The sequence below is a fragment of the Myxocyprinus asiaticus genome, chromosome 4 (assembly GCF_019703515.2).
Source record: "Myxocyprinus asiaticus isolate MX2 ecotype Aquarium Trade chromosome 4, UBuf_Myxa_2, whole genome shotgun sequence".
NCBI lineage: Eukaryota > Metazoa > Chordata > Actinopteri > Cypriniformes > Catostomidae > Myxocyprinus > Myxocyprinus asiaticus.
This window is the reverse complement of record NC_059347.1, coordinates 55,197,239-55,211,738: the sequence shown is the minus strand read 5'-3', so window position 1 is coordinate 55,211,738 and position 14,500 is coordinate 55,197,239. Positions and strand designations below refer to the sequence as shown.

Sequence of the window (14,500 nt, the reverse complement as noted above, 5' to 3'; positions counted from 1 at the left end):
TCATACTGTACAATTGTGCGTCTGGCGTATGCATATCTGAAGTAACACGTGCATTTGTTGGTTTTTGTAGGTTGAGATTTTGATCCTGCACTCAATACTGAGATGAGTATTTACCACGGCATGTATGTCCAGCTGTGTCTCTGCGATCTACTAATTCAGCATCAGCTCATTAGTAGGCTCCATGACCTGAATTGAGTGTGTCTAGGGAAGCCCTGAAGGAGAGCTGATGGCTGGATAAGCCATATAGCTGGTAAAGTGGGACAGTTTTTGCCATTAATTTCTCTCTCTCTCTCTCTCTCTCTCTCTCTCTCTCTCTCTCTCTCTCTCTCTCTCTATATATATATATATATAAATATATATTTATATATACCTGTATATATTGGAAGTGTATGTTAATGTTGGTTTCCTTAAAAGCAGTGAAAATGGAGGTTTCAATCCATTAATTAGACTGATAGCCTAATTAATTTTGTGATAAGGAAAAAACAAGTATCAGTACTTGTGTTTTATCAATATGCAAAGGGCCAGAGTTCTATATTGCCAGCTCAAGATGACATGTGGCCTTTCTGTTTGAAAGGTCTTTTGGTTCTGTTCCCACTGGACCCGGAGATAATAGCCGAAGCAGTAATTTTTTTCAGGCTTAAAAGGGCAAGCCTTGCATTCATTGTAATACATATTGCGGAATAGTCATTATGTTCATCTTTGGGTTTAAAAATAGGTTTTATAAACCAAACATTTGCAGACTGTGCATGTGCGATTCATGCCGATTTCATCAGAAAATTTTACTATTCCAGTGGTAGCACAGAATTCTTTTCATCAGAAATACATGATTTTTTTCTGACAAGTTAAAATAGAACATCATTAACGTGTATTGTATATATTTTATAGGCTACATAAGCTTCACTTTCTACAGTAACTGATATAACTGTCCTAGTCAAACAACAACATGAAACCAAAATTAAAGGGTTGATTCAGGTTCAATACATGTTAAGCTCAATCAACAGCATTTGTGGCATTTTGTTGACAAATACAAACATTTATTTAGACTCGTCCTTCCTTTTCTTAAAATAAAAAAATAAAATAAAATCTGGGTTACAGTGAGGCACTTACAATGGAAGTGAATGGGGCCAATTCGTAAACGTTAAAATAGGCACTGTTTCAAAAGTATAGCCGCAAGATGAAAACAAAATGCGTTTTAACATGATTTCAGTGTCATAAAAAGGCTTACTAACCTTTTCTGTGTAAAGTTATGTCCGATATATCCAAACATTGTTGCCATTATGTTTCAACACTGTAAACCCTAAAAGGACCATTAAAAATGATGATTTAAACAACTTTACAGCTCAAGGAATACATGAGTTTTAACAGAGGAATCAATGTAAATGCTTTAAAAAATTATAATCTTCACATTTCTGCCTTTAAAACCTCCAAAAATTGGCCCCATTCACTTTCATCATAACTGCCTCACTGTTCCCTTGATTTAGGAACAATATATGAAATGAAAAATATACCACAAATGCTGCCAATTGAGCTTAACTTGTATTGAACCTTCAATATTCCTTTAAGTGTGTGTGTGTGTGTGGGGGGGGGGGGGGTGCAGGTTTGGGTGGTTTACGAGGACTTTTTTTGACAAACTGGTAACAAACTGGTAATTACAAGGGTATTATGCTATAATGGGGCAGTGGTGGCTCAGTGGCTAAGGCTCTGGGTTACTGATCAGAAGGTTGGGGGTTCAAACCCCAGCACTGCCAAGATGCCACTGTTGGGCCCTTGAGCTAGGCTCTTGACCCTATCTGCTCCAGGGGTGCCATATCGTGGCTGACCCTGCACTCTGACCCCAGCTTAGCTGGGATATGTGAAAAAAAAAAAGAATTTCACTGTATATGTGCAAACATATAATGTGTGATAAATAAATAAAATTATTAATTAAAAAATTATTAATTATAAATGTAGTATTGAGGACATTTCTAGTGTCCCCATAATTCAAATCGCTTAAAAAACATATTAAACGATGATTTTTTGAAAAAGTAAAAATGCAGGAAGTTTTTTGTGTGTGTGTGTGTGTGTGTGTGTGTGTGAGGGTTAGGTTAAGGGGTAAGGATAGTTTTAGGGTATAGAATCTATAGTTCGTACAGTATAAAAATCATTATGTCTATGGAGAGTCCTCATAAGGTTAGCCGCACCAACATGTGTGCGTGTGTATGTGTGTGTGTGTGTGTGTGTGTGTGTTTGTGTATCTGTTTGTCTCAGTAAATGTGGGTGTACTGTCATGAAAACCGTTACCTGTCAGTGAAATTAAAGGGTTTCATGACAGGCGCAAGACAAGTTTAGCCAGATGGCCTGTGTGTTCGAATGGTAAACTTCAGAATGCTATGATTAAGTTGTGACCTTTTGCTCTCTCAAAAGTATGATGCTTTCCATTTGCGCAGGGTTGCGTCACTTTAAGCATCGGAATTGTGAGAGAGCAAAAAGTCACAAGTTAATCACAGCATTCTGGATTCTACCATGGGAACATTCAATGGCTCTTAATGCAAACAATAGCAGAAAATTAAAATGTTGGCAGGGCAAGTTTTCTAATACCTTTGCTCCAAAGCTAAAAGAGATTTACATACTGTATCTGCAGCCTGATTCCAAATTCAGATGGAACCCACACATACCAAACCAACATCATTATAGCTTACAATATTATATCTTTTCATATGACGCAGACAGTATTTGGACACTTGAAACTGTATGAATGTCATTGCATTAGATAACAAAATATCTAACAAATTGGATGCAAATATATATATTGTTTTATTTGTATACTTGTCCCTGCCTTTGAAGACTGCAAAGCTTTCTATGGCCAAAGGAAATACAACAGCAATCATATCAATTGTGATTTGTGAGAGGAAATGTACAATAAGACAAAGTCACCTAATGCGCATAGTATTACAGAAGCACACGCAAATTGTCTGAATTATGTGAATAAATATCAGGGTCAGCAATATATCTGTTGGGGAAAATTGTTTTCTGTTTATAAAGAGATGCCAACAGCCAAAATAGCCTGTGTCTGTTCATTTAAAATGAAACCATGTGGCCCTGGCCATTTTCAAGGGAATAATAATGCATTAATGATCTAATTTCAATATCAGAACAAGGGCGGAAATTTGGATGATTAATAATATCTTGAGGCAAGTTATGACTCACACCCCTTAGTGAGACACTCTGGTTAACCTGCGTTGCTTTCTGCTTCTTCTCTTTTCTCAAAAAATTGATTCCTGATAGAACTTCTTATGCTGCGCCAGAATATAAAGGGAGGCTAACTTCACTCAAACGAAGCGGTTCTTATTGAACCACATCTAAGCCACTATATGACTGTTATTACACATCATTCAGTGTAAAACCTTTTAAGTGGACTTAGTGCATCTTTTAAAGGTATCCTGTTTGGCATCTTTTCTAAACGCACACACACAAAAAGTTTAATGACTTTCACGCATTCAGTTAAGCACATTCAATTTTGTTCTTGTGCAAAAAACATCACAATACATCGCAAATTTTTCATAAATAAGTCTTTATTTCTCAGGGCAAAAGTAGAACCTGACCAAAAGCGGCACAACAAAAACATATATTCGGTAACTAGGCTTGCAGTGCTCTGGAGCTGACATTCATTGACATCTGCTGATATAAATACTGTCTGTTTACAGTAGAAGAGTAGAAAAACTATAGAAATATCACTGTACAAAATGTACACAGCCATTTATCCTCATTTTTTGCACAATATGTGATTCTTGTTCACCGTTTTATTTTATTTTTTGAAAGGACACTCATTGAGGAGGTAAAATGTATGGCAATCACAGTTAGATTGATCAGATTTTCGGATCATTAATTAATTCAACAAACTCAAATAGGAAAACAGAAAAAATAAGTAGTTCTTATGTATTTACTGATACAGACAAAAACAAAAACAGGATGTAGGTGTAACCAGTCTTGCTCAACCCGCTCTAAAGCGGGATTCGAACCGGCGTCACTGGCATGGGAGGTGGGCGTGCTTACAAAGAGGCTAAAGGCTACTGCCACTAGAGTCAGTTGCTAGTGCTCCTCTGTGAGGTTTACACACACTGCACTTCTATCACGTACCAGCTGGCTCCCATTACATAGGCAGCTGAGTGAGACTTTTATCTGCAAAATAAGATTTTTTTTACTGTAAGTCTAATGTTAATGCAATTTTGTTTGGCAATGAATGTATTTTAGATATTCCAAATGCCAATGTACATTAATTTTAATGATTAACATATGCTGTATTCATCAAATTATCCTTAAATTGCAAAGTACAAAGCATTCTTACATACATCATAAAAGTACTCAATAATGTAAAGATGTATACTGAGGTGTAGGAGGTCCATACTTTATTACCTCATAGGAATATACACAATTAGGAATATCTAAAATATAGCGAAGTTCAAATTTCTGACTTTTGTTTTTAAAGTACATTGTATGCAATTGATGGTGCAACTGGCTGCAATAATTGTTAGTTCATATGAGAAGTTGTTTGTTTTATTTTATCCTTTTTTTTACAGCAAAGGATTTTGCAATACATATGATGAACTCACAGCAGCAACAACAGGTTTTAAAGTTCACTTTTCCTGTTAATCAAAGGAATAGTTCACCCAAAAATGAAAATTCTGTCATTACATAATTTAATTACACTCAAGCAAACTGATAAAATGACAAGTAAGCAACTGCAATTAACTGATTAAAGAAAAACAAAGATTACTCCCTCCATGAAATCTATTAAATGTCCTTAAATCTAATCAGAGTGTGATGATATCCAAAGCAAGTGCCATGAGAGAGAAGGAATGTGTGCAATGCCTTTCAAACAGATCATGAGAGGTTAAGATTGTAAATGAATTCTCTTGCTCACAGAGTTGTTTGGTCTAATTATCTGGAATGTGAATTATTTGGTAATTATCAAAGAAGCAAATCATTCCCCTACGTTGAAAATTACATGAAAATATGCCTCAAAGCAGAGCGCATTGAAAAATTAACAATTCTGTGTTAGTTAAGGACTTGTAGATCTATGAAATCATCTGTTGAAGGGAAAACGGTTCTTTTATGTAACGTGATGATAAACATGTCGCATCATAAGTAATTAAGTGCTTTGCATTTTTAATTAGATGCTTCTGAGAGGCATGTCGACTGCGTGCGGTACGCTCAGGTTATTGTTGACGATGTGCTTTCATTTACTGATACACAGCTTAATCAGCCAGTCTTCCTGCTTTTAGAATGCTAATGAAGTGCATACACACACACACACACACACATGCACACACATACACACACATGCATACACAAAACACACACACAGTTAGAAAGGTGAGAAAACTTAAAGAAGAACTTGTGCAATGCTTGACAAAGCTAATGTAGGGCCTACACTGAAATAGTTTGAAATGTCATGAAACTTAAACTTTTTATGTATATTAATATTTATATCAAATGTATATAAATATTGATCTGAAAGCATTACATATAATGCATTACCTTTACTACATTTTCTGAAAATGTGAGTGGTGCTTGCCAATGCAAAACTTTGCCACAACACTATGGTGCTGTGGGTGGTCATCAGGGTGTTGCTATGTGGTTGCTAAGATAAGATTTTTAAAGACCGGTTACAGTGGTGGCATGACCCGGATGGGAGTGAGGTTTAGGGGGGTAAGTGTAATGGGATCCAGCTGGTAAGTGTTAGCTGTGCGGTGTGTGTAAACCTCACTCCCCTGGCCTCAAGAGCAGCACTAGCGACTGACACTAGGGGCTGTAGCCTTTAGACTCCTCGTTAGCACACCCGCCTCCCATGCCTGCTGATACCGGTTCGAATCCCGCTTAGAGCAGGTCGAGCAGGACCGGTTACATTAGTGCATTGCAATGTGGTTGCTAGGGTGTTATGGGTGGTTGCTAGGTAGTTGCTTACTGGCCCAAGTCAATTTGGGTCACTCCCAAGTCTCAATGATATTCTGGTCTCTAGATATGGCTCAGGTCACTCCTTTAACTATTGGATTTTTTTTCCTGAAATCTAATACTTAGGTTTAGGGGTTCAGAACAAAAACATGTGGAATTACATAGGGGGCCACATTTTGGGAATGATAACAGGCCTCCCTCCACCCCCGGCAAATGACAACACACAATGCTTTTCACTGGGCGAACAAAGTGCATACAAATGCATACAGTATCTGATACTCCACACCCCTTAATTATTTATTTAAAGCAGACTCTGTGATAGCTAAACTTTATGATCATTTGATATCGTTATACATACGTCAGAGAGAGAAGGAAAAATGTCAGTAACTTGCTGCAGTGAATGAAATTCATCTGTTGGCTATACTGGCTCATCATCATAGTTTCCTCTTCATCTCTGACACCCAAAGGCACTCTCGCCCGCAGCACGCGTTGTGTAGTACAGCACATGTTGTGTAGCATTGCTGTTACCGTTATCATGTTTGGGAGTAAAGAGCAGTTCTCCCTTTGATTGGTGAATGTCCCTAAAGTGCAACTTCCATGTGTCTCCTAATTTTGCGCTTTGCAATAACGGTGATCCTCGTTATATTCAATTATTGCTTGTCATTGGCGGGGCCACATACAGGACCTCCGCTGTCTTCACTGATCCTGGAAACTTTGTGAAAACGAAATATTAAAAATCCAAACCTGATGAACAAAGCAGTGATTGTGTAAAATAAATAGATTGGTCAACACAAAATTATTGCAAAACAATATGTAATTGTGTAATTGATTAGGTTAAATGTGTATAAACATTTCGAGCTAGGTTTATTACAAATGTTTATAAAGTTACGCACAAATATAATGAAGTTACACTGATGAGCAGCACTATATGGTCACATTTTAGAACCTCACACATGGACAGCAACTCTCTTAAGTAGTACATAAATCGTGTCCTCGCACGTCCATGTTAAGTGCAGTTTTGGGAAACGCACATAAAAAATAACGAATGTTTGTAAAATCGCACGTAGAAAAAGCTCTTAAAAACTAAGATCAAGATTTTGCTATTGGGGCCCAGATCAATCCTTTTGCAATACAGTTTTGCAGGGAGTCAAAATTCAAAACGCACCATAAAACTATCTAATTCTTCACAGCAGTCAATGCAGTTCACCAAATCATACCCACTAACCAGAAATAATGCTAAGCAACTGCTATGACCTATAGTTCTCCTTAACACCTATTTTTTTATGTATTCCAACCGTCACTTGAACATGAATTCTATGCGTCCTGCCTTGAGATTCCCCGTAAATTTGTTGTAAATGTCATTACGTTCGCCTCTTTATCTACTGAAATCAGAAATTAGCCACCACTTACAGCATCAGGAACTTTGCTTTCTGAGTGAAAAGGTCTTTTAAATCATATTTTGGGCAGCCTTTGGACAACAATTTCCTTTTAGCTCTGAAATTAACGTCGCCTTTTTTTCCCTTGTAATGAAGACGAGCTGTTAATATTAGCCATTTTATTTGAATATTCTTTTGTCTCCCCTTCTGTTTAGCGAAGGGTCAAGTGCAAAATTAACAAATGTGTCCATTCAAATTTTCCAAACACTCCTACTGCCCTAATGCCACACCCCCTTTGTCTGCCAATGTTCGAACAAACAGGTGGTCCCACCCCAAACTCATGCCATTGGTTGAGCCAGAAGTTGCCATTTCAACCATTCAAGCTAACAAAGTGATGGGCCACAGTATTAAAACAGTGTGCAAATTCAAACATGGTGCGTCGTGCCAGATTTGACATCAATGGTTTTTGTGTGTCTTGTGAACAATTGCGCTGCAATGTGTTAGAATGTTTTGAATTGAGTGCTACAGTGAATAGGGGCTGATATTTTCTAAGTAATGACTTAAATTTTGGTCTGTTTCAGATACAGATTTACTGTGTGCTAGAGAAGATTTGTGGACATCCTAAACTGTGCACTTCTGCGCTATTCTACATCATTTTGTAGTGTATGTAACAAGTAACTGGATGATGCACTTCTTCAACCGTCAAAACTGTTGGGCACTTCATGCACTCAGCGCTTGCGGTTTGCAATATGTAGAAGATGATAGTAGCAACCCATCGCATGTTCTTGAAGTTTCACTTTTACAGTTTTAAAATTCATAGACTACATGGCTAGTAGTACACAGTGTATATTGTAAGTGCATAGTGTAACATGCGTACATTTGGACACAGCATTGGAGTATAGCACAGTTATATGGACCACTTTTATGAGATTTTTATAGTGTTTTTTTTTGGGGGGGGGGGGGGGGGGTTGTCCTTTTTAGAGCTCAACAGTCTAAATCACTTTTCGTTTTCATTGTAGGTGAAAGAGCAGCCAATCTCCTATTGTATAAAGCTATACAGGTTTGGAATGGCAGAAGGGTGAATAAATTAGGTCAGAATTATCTTTCTCTTTGGGTGAACTACTTCTTTAACATTGAGAATATTACACACTTCTCCTTTCACAGAGCATGAATATTCTAGGAATGGTTAAGATATTTTATTTATTTTTTGGTATAGAGTGACAGATATGGTCTTCATCCATGCAGATTTCGAAGAAGATGCATGCTTCTTATTTCTGAACAAACCCTTAACCTAACTCTTACCAAAGGTACCAGCTTTAGTCTGCATAGACTGTATTCTATACTGAACATTCTCCACGTCAACAGGAAGCCAGCACTAGGATTTCCTGTCACATGATTGATCCGTCCATAGCTTTATTCGATGTAACTGTGAGAATGCTGTCCAGATGGGAGTAAAAGGGCGATAGAATGGCCTGGTGAAGATCAGGAACCCATTGCTGTCACAGCCTATGAGAAGGAAAACAGATAAAATTGAACCAGCATGAGGGACTATATTTCTGTCCTCCATTTTTGATGGGTCTGTGGTTTTAGGAATAAAAATGAATAAATCATCCAAAAATGTAAATTCTGTAATAATTTTCTCACCTTCATGTAATTCCATCTAAACCTGTATGACTTTCTGTCTTCTGTGGAACACAAAAGAATATATTGCAAGCTGCTCTTTTCCATACAATTTGAGCATAACTTTGTGTCATACAGGTTTGGAATAATATGAGGTGACAAAATGATGACAGAATTTTTTTCGTGTTAACTAATGCTTTTAAAGGATTTAGCATTGATTTCCTATTCCTATAAACCCCTCTTATCTGTGAGGATCTCCTCATATGAGTTCAGGAGAGTTAGTTTTGCTCTCTAATGTGTTGAGCACTAACAATCACATTTCTACTGTTAACAGATGGGTGGCAACTCAGAAATGCCTTGGGCTAAAACGATTTACATTTGTCTCTCTTTTTGTCTTTTGCTTTGTTAACTGTAACCATTATTCTAGTGTTTCCGAATCCTGGTCCTGGTGTATCTGCACATTTTGGATCTCTCACTCACTGTATGTGACACCCAGTGAACTTCCCAACACAGGTCATTTTAAAAGTCATGTTTATAGGTTTGACAGTTATCATTAAAGAAAAAAAAACCCACAATAAGACAATAAGCAAGACAAGACAAAGTCTATGTCAGCATTTTTGGCATGACCGTCAACACATTGTCAGTTTATCACCAACCTGCTGTGCTGTACCATACTGCCACTTATTTATCTCTCATCTTTAAATATAACCCTTTTCTCTCTCTCTGCACTCTTCTTTTTTGGCCTAGGTTCGTGACTAATCAGAACAAGCTCAGTGAAGTGTGTGGGTGTCTTCTCTGTGGTAAAGAAAAACCTGTGCTCTTCTGCGCATATGACTTTAAAACTAGACATCTGAAGCATGAAATTGGTCAGAATGTCCTCCCATGTTGAAAAAGCACATACTGATACACCTGTGGCTGAACACCCTTAAGACTGGTGCGAAAATGCTCATTTTTAGTGCACAACTGAGCTTAAGGCCAAAAATGTTGTTCAAATTCACAAATGTTAGTGTAAAGCAACAAGGTTTGGAAATTTTGTTTAACTCCAGTCCTGGTTTTTGCTTTGCAGTTTATTCAGAATGGCAGAATCATTATGGATTAGAGAAGTGGGGTTACAAAGTAAAAGGTTGAGAATGAAAGGTTCAAAACATTTAATTAAAATGTCAAGTTCAACACATTAGACATTGAAAAAAAAGACAAAATTATCTGATAATTGTCAAATCCAGTAAGTGCCGCAATCCACCGGTCAATTTGGTGATCACAAAATAACGGCTGTAAAAACTTTTCTGCTCTTTGCCTGTCGGTGCAATCCCTATTGCATCTATGGCGAGGAGAATCTGTACCTCTGTGCGTAGAACTGGCACATCTCGCACCAGCATGGTGGAGGAACAAACACTGCTGAAGTGTGGCGGCCTCTTTTTGAACTAAAGCACATATCATGAGCGGATCATGTTCAGTACCCAGCTGGAAATCCCTGGAAGTAGCGGGTCAAGGGACACAGCTTTTGTACTGCATCCACTGGGGTTTGAGTGCCGCCCACCCTTGGTAGGTGGTCACTCAGATTATCCAGGTTGATTAAAGCTGGAAATTTGCCCCTTTTTATGAACTTGTTTGTGCCTCGAGCAACTTCCATGAGGTTTGCAAACTTTATTTGGTCGTGACAAACATTTGGCACAGAGCCAACAAATACAGACGTTTGGTCTCCATCCTGGCAATGAACTACGGGGGAGCAAGAGGAATGCTCGCGGGTATGGAAAAGTGTTCTGGGCCTTCTTTGGAGCAGCCGTAGACTGGTGCGTGTGTGTACAACCCTGCTTCCAAGGTGCCAAAGCATCAGGAATGCTTGGCCTCAGCTGCTCTGTTTCCACTCTATGGGAAGGCACAGGATTAGGCATGGCAACACTCTGTTTAGCTGGAGGCTGCACCGAGGTAGAACGTGAGCGAACCATTTGGGTTGCAGAACCTCTCCGCCTCAGCAGAATGTGTCTATAGGCCAGCGGTTGCTTCTTTGCTTATTGGAACATCTCTGTGAAAGCATCAATAGCATCACCAAAGAGGCCCAATCATAAAAGACAGCTCTCTTGCCCATCGGACATGAGGATGTAACCTTCACAAGGAGGAAAACACCTGCGGTAGATTTGGAGTTTATAAAAAGACATGTTTCAGCAAGTGTCTCTTTTAGTTTGCTTTAGTTTGATCTTTTATGAGTTCAATGTGAACATACTGCAAGCTGTGATTCTTTTTGCTGGAGCACAGCAGGGAGAAAAATGTAACTTGTTCTCGCTGACTGGGTGCAATCCACAGCAAAGCGTTGGGTTTAGGTTTCAAGAGCATGAGAGATGTCCATGCTGCCCTGAAAGAGGAAAATTATGACGGTGTGAAGCTGGGCTCCAGTTTATATGGATTGCCAAGTGTCACCAGCCAATCAAATTGGCGTGATGGTACAGGCTGTCAAGGTCACTGCCCCTGGAAGGTGTTCCCATAGCATCAGCTCCTAATGGAGCATCTAAGTTACCTTCTTGAAAGGAAACCAAATCATGGTTACAATATTACTATAGTAAAATCATGGTTAATTAAAACAAATTGGGTGAAACATTAAACTGAACATAAATTTATACACTAATAAATTAAAAACCCTATTTTATTTAACTGAATCCAAAATTTTGTTATAAATAGCAGCAAATAACTGCTGATATTTCACTTCAACAAAAGAAGGCAAAGTCCCTTTAAGGCTGCGAGGGGCTCAAGTGAATCAGTGAATTATTTATGTTAACTAGTTTATTTACATGAACTGCCCGAAAGAACCAATTCAATTGAATGATTTGGATTTCCCATCAATACATAAAAGAGAGAAAGGAGGGTTTAAGTGAGCATGTTTGATTACTTCCTTCGCTCCATTGCAGTGTTCGCAATACAATGTGACAAATGTAGCATTTTGTGATGCCACATCACTAAACGTTGGAAAATGTAGCTTGTTACTGGATAGTTACACTATTGTGAAAATAGCTGAGCTACCATCGCGCTACTAAAAATGCAGTTAGTAGCATTGCTACTTTTAGTAAACTATTCCCCCACACTGTTAGGTAGCATAATTATGTTGCCTAGCTTTTGGAACAGCCTTCGCCTCGGGAGTGCACCTATGATGCCTTAAAATTCTGCCTCTGTAGACAACTCACTAGGTTTTGGAACACAGCTGTACTGGCTATCTAATATGAAATATATACAACTTGATTTGTTTGCTTTAAGGTGTGTACCTGTGTGTTCCAGCCCTATGTGTTTTTTCCTACTCTTAATAGACAACTACTGAAAAGACAGCTAATTACAAAGTCCCGCTTCAGTTCTTTTATTAAGGTCACTCTCTCTGTAACATACAGATCCTCATTCAGTAAAGGATTCTCTGCTAATAATCTTGTGTGGCTCGGCGTTTCATCGTCCTTTAAGCTAGTGCTCTATTTGCCTTCCCTTGCAAACAAGCGCTAATACTCATATTACTCCGATCCAGGGAATAAATTAATTCAACTGCTTGTAATTGGAGGATCATCTAAGAGGCAGTTCATGGGTTTTAATGAAGGTGTCTCTCCCAGGTCAGTTTGTTCTGTGCATACTGTATTTCTTCAGGCTAATGGTGAATCGGCAGTCAGTTACATGAAACAGATTTTTTCACAAAACCTATAATGTAACAAGAATTTCATTCAGATATTTTTTTTGTTTGTTTGTTTGGTTTTTTTTTTTTTTTTTAAACCACACATAAAATGTCCCCACTATCTGACAGATATCATTGAATATGTGTCCTAAGAAATCACACCTGTCTCTGTGACAGCGCAAACAGTGAAAAGAGTTGGGGGTATTTCTCCCATTCATTTCTTCCATAGGGATTTCATTTATTTCCTTCTTAAAAGAGTTCTAAGCCATGAAACAAACCAACCAGCTCCGAGGTGAATCAAAACATCACAAACATTGATTTGAAGCAAAAAAGTATTTGAAAATCAGACATAAGGTAAAAAAGACTGTATACTTATGTCTTTTATTAGGGTGTGAATCCCATTAAGTATTGTGAATGACATAATCCAATTAAAAACAATAATTGGATATAAATATAAAGCTATTAATATAAAGCTATTAATGCAAAGTTGCTGATTATACAGTAAGTATAGCAACAATACATTTTAATTGTATTGCAAAACATTTGTCTTGACAGCAAAAATACATTTTAATTTTATTGCAAAACATTTGTTATGGAAGTCTGTGGTCTATGCTGAGCTGTTTTGACACAGTCCTCTGATTGGTGGATCTTGCTCTGCTGGATCATGGGTAGTGTAGTTCTTCACCACAAATTTCACCATTAAACACATTTTTATACAATGAAGTTGAAATAATGCTGACTGATGGCTTTATCAGAAGCATAAACCATTGATTAACAACTTTGGAGCTCCCGGTAGATCTGTATTTAAAGGAATAGTTCACCCAAAAATGAAAATTCTCTCATAATTATCTCACCCTCATGCCATCCCAGATCTGTATGACTTTTTTCATCTGCTGAACACAAACAAAGATTTTTTGAAGAATATTTTAGCTCTGTAGGTCCATAAAATGCATGCAAATGAATGGTTGCCAAAATTTTGAAGTTCAAAAATTCACATAAGTTAGCATAAAATTAATTCATATGACTCCAGTGGTGTAATCCATATCTTTAGAAGCGATATGATAGGTGTGGGTGAGAAACAGATCACTTTCACATTCTTCTACTTATGTCTTTGGGATTCACATTCTTCAAGCATATCACCCCCTACTGGGCATGGAGAAGAATTTTAAGCAAAAAAGTACTTAAAAATGTATCTGTTTCTCAGCCACACCTATCATATCACTTCTGAAAATATGGATTTAAACACTAGAGTCGTATGGATTACTTTCATGATGCCTTTATGTGCTTTTTGGAGCGTCAAAATTTTGGCATTATGTGGCCCTATAGACCTGAAATATTCTTCTAAAAATCATAATTTGTGTTCTGTAGAACAGGGGACTCACTCACTTCCTGTTCCGGTTGCTGCCGGCACAATGCACGAGTCTGTGTTTGTTTGTAGCTTGCTAGCCTGCTTAGCATTGCTTATTCCTCTACGTTCATCGTTTTATCCTTTGTCATTTTACCGAGTGCTTTGTTTTTTCCCACTTTTCTACTGTTTCAAACTGCGTGCATATTACTGCGCACACCTGTTTTCTTTCTATTTTCTTTCTTTTTTCTGCTCGTCTACCTCTTGCATTTAGCTGCGTGCATTAGTTTTCTCTGTGTTTTACACGGATTATTGCATCAGTCTCAAACTTCTGCTGATCAGGAACCACCAGAACAACAGCAAAAAATTGCATGAGGGATTCACATCGATCTCAAACCCTCGCCACTCAAGAACAAACATAACAACAACAAACAATTGTGGTAAGTCATGGCATCCACTCATGTTATCGCTTTGTGCATTGCATGCCACATGTTTACTATAGCTTCTTCCATCAGCAGTGAGGGATTCACATGTGATAAATGTAAGAAATTAGTCAGGCTGACGGACAAGGTTAATAAGTTAGAAGCA

The 14,500-nt window shown here is 37.9% G+C and overlaps 1 protein-coding gene across 1 annotated transcript in view; it reads right to left on the bottom strand.

Annotated features, from left to right (window-relative positions):
- Positions 1-3,559: 3,559 nt before the first annotated feature.
- Positions 3,560-14,500, bottom strand: part of ksr2 (kinase suppressor of ras 2) — a 159,740-nt gene continuing 148,799 nt past the window's right edge. The window contains exon 22 of the mRNA XM_051692665.1: positions 3,560-8,813. Coding sequence (XP_051548625.1) covers positions 8,807-8,813 — 7 coding nt within the window. The 3' untranslated portion in view covers positions 3,560-8,806. The remainder of the gene's footprint in view (positions 8,814-14,500) is intronic.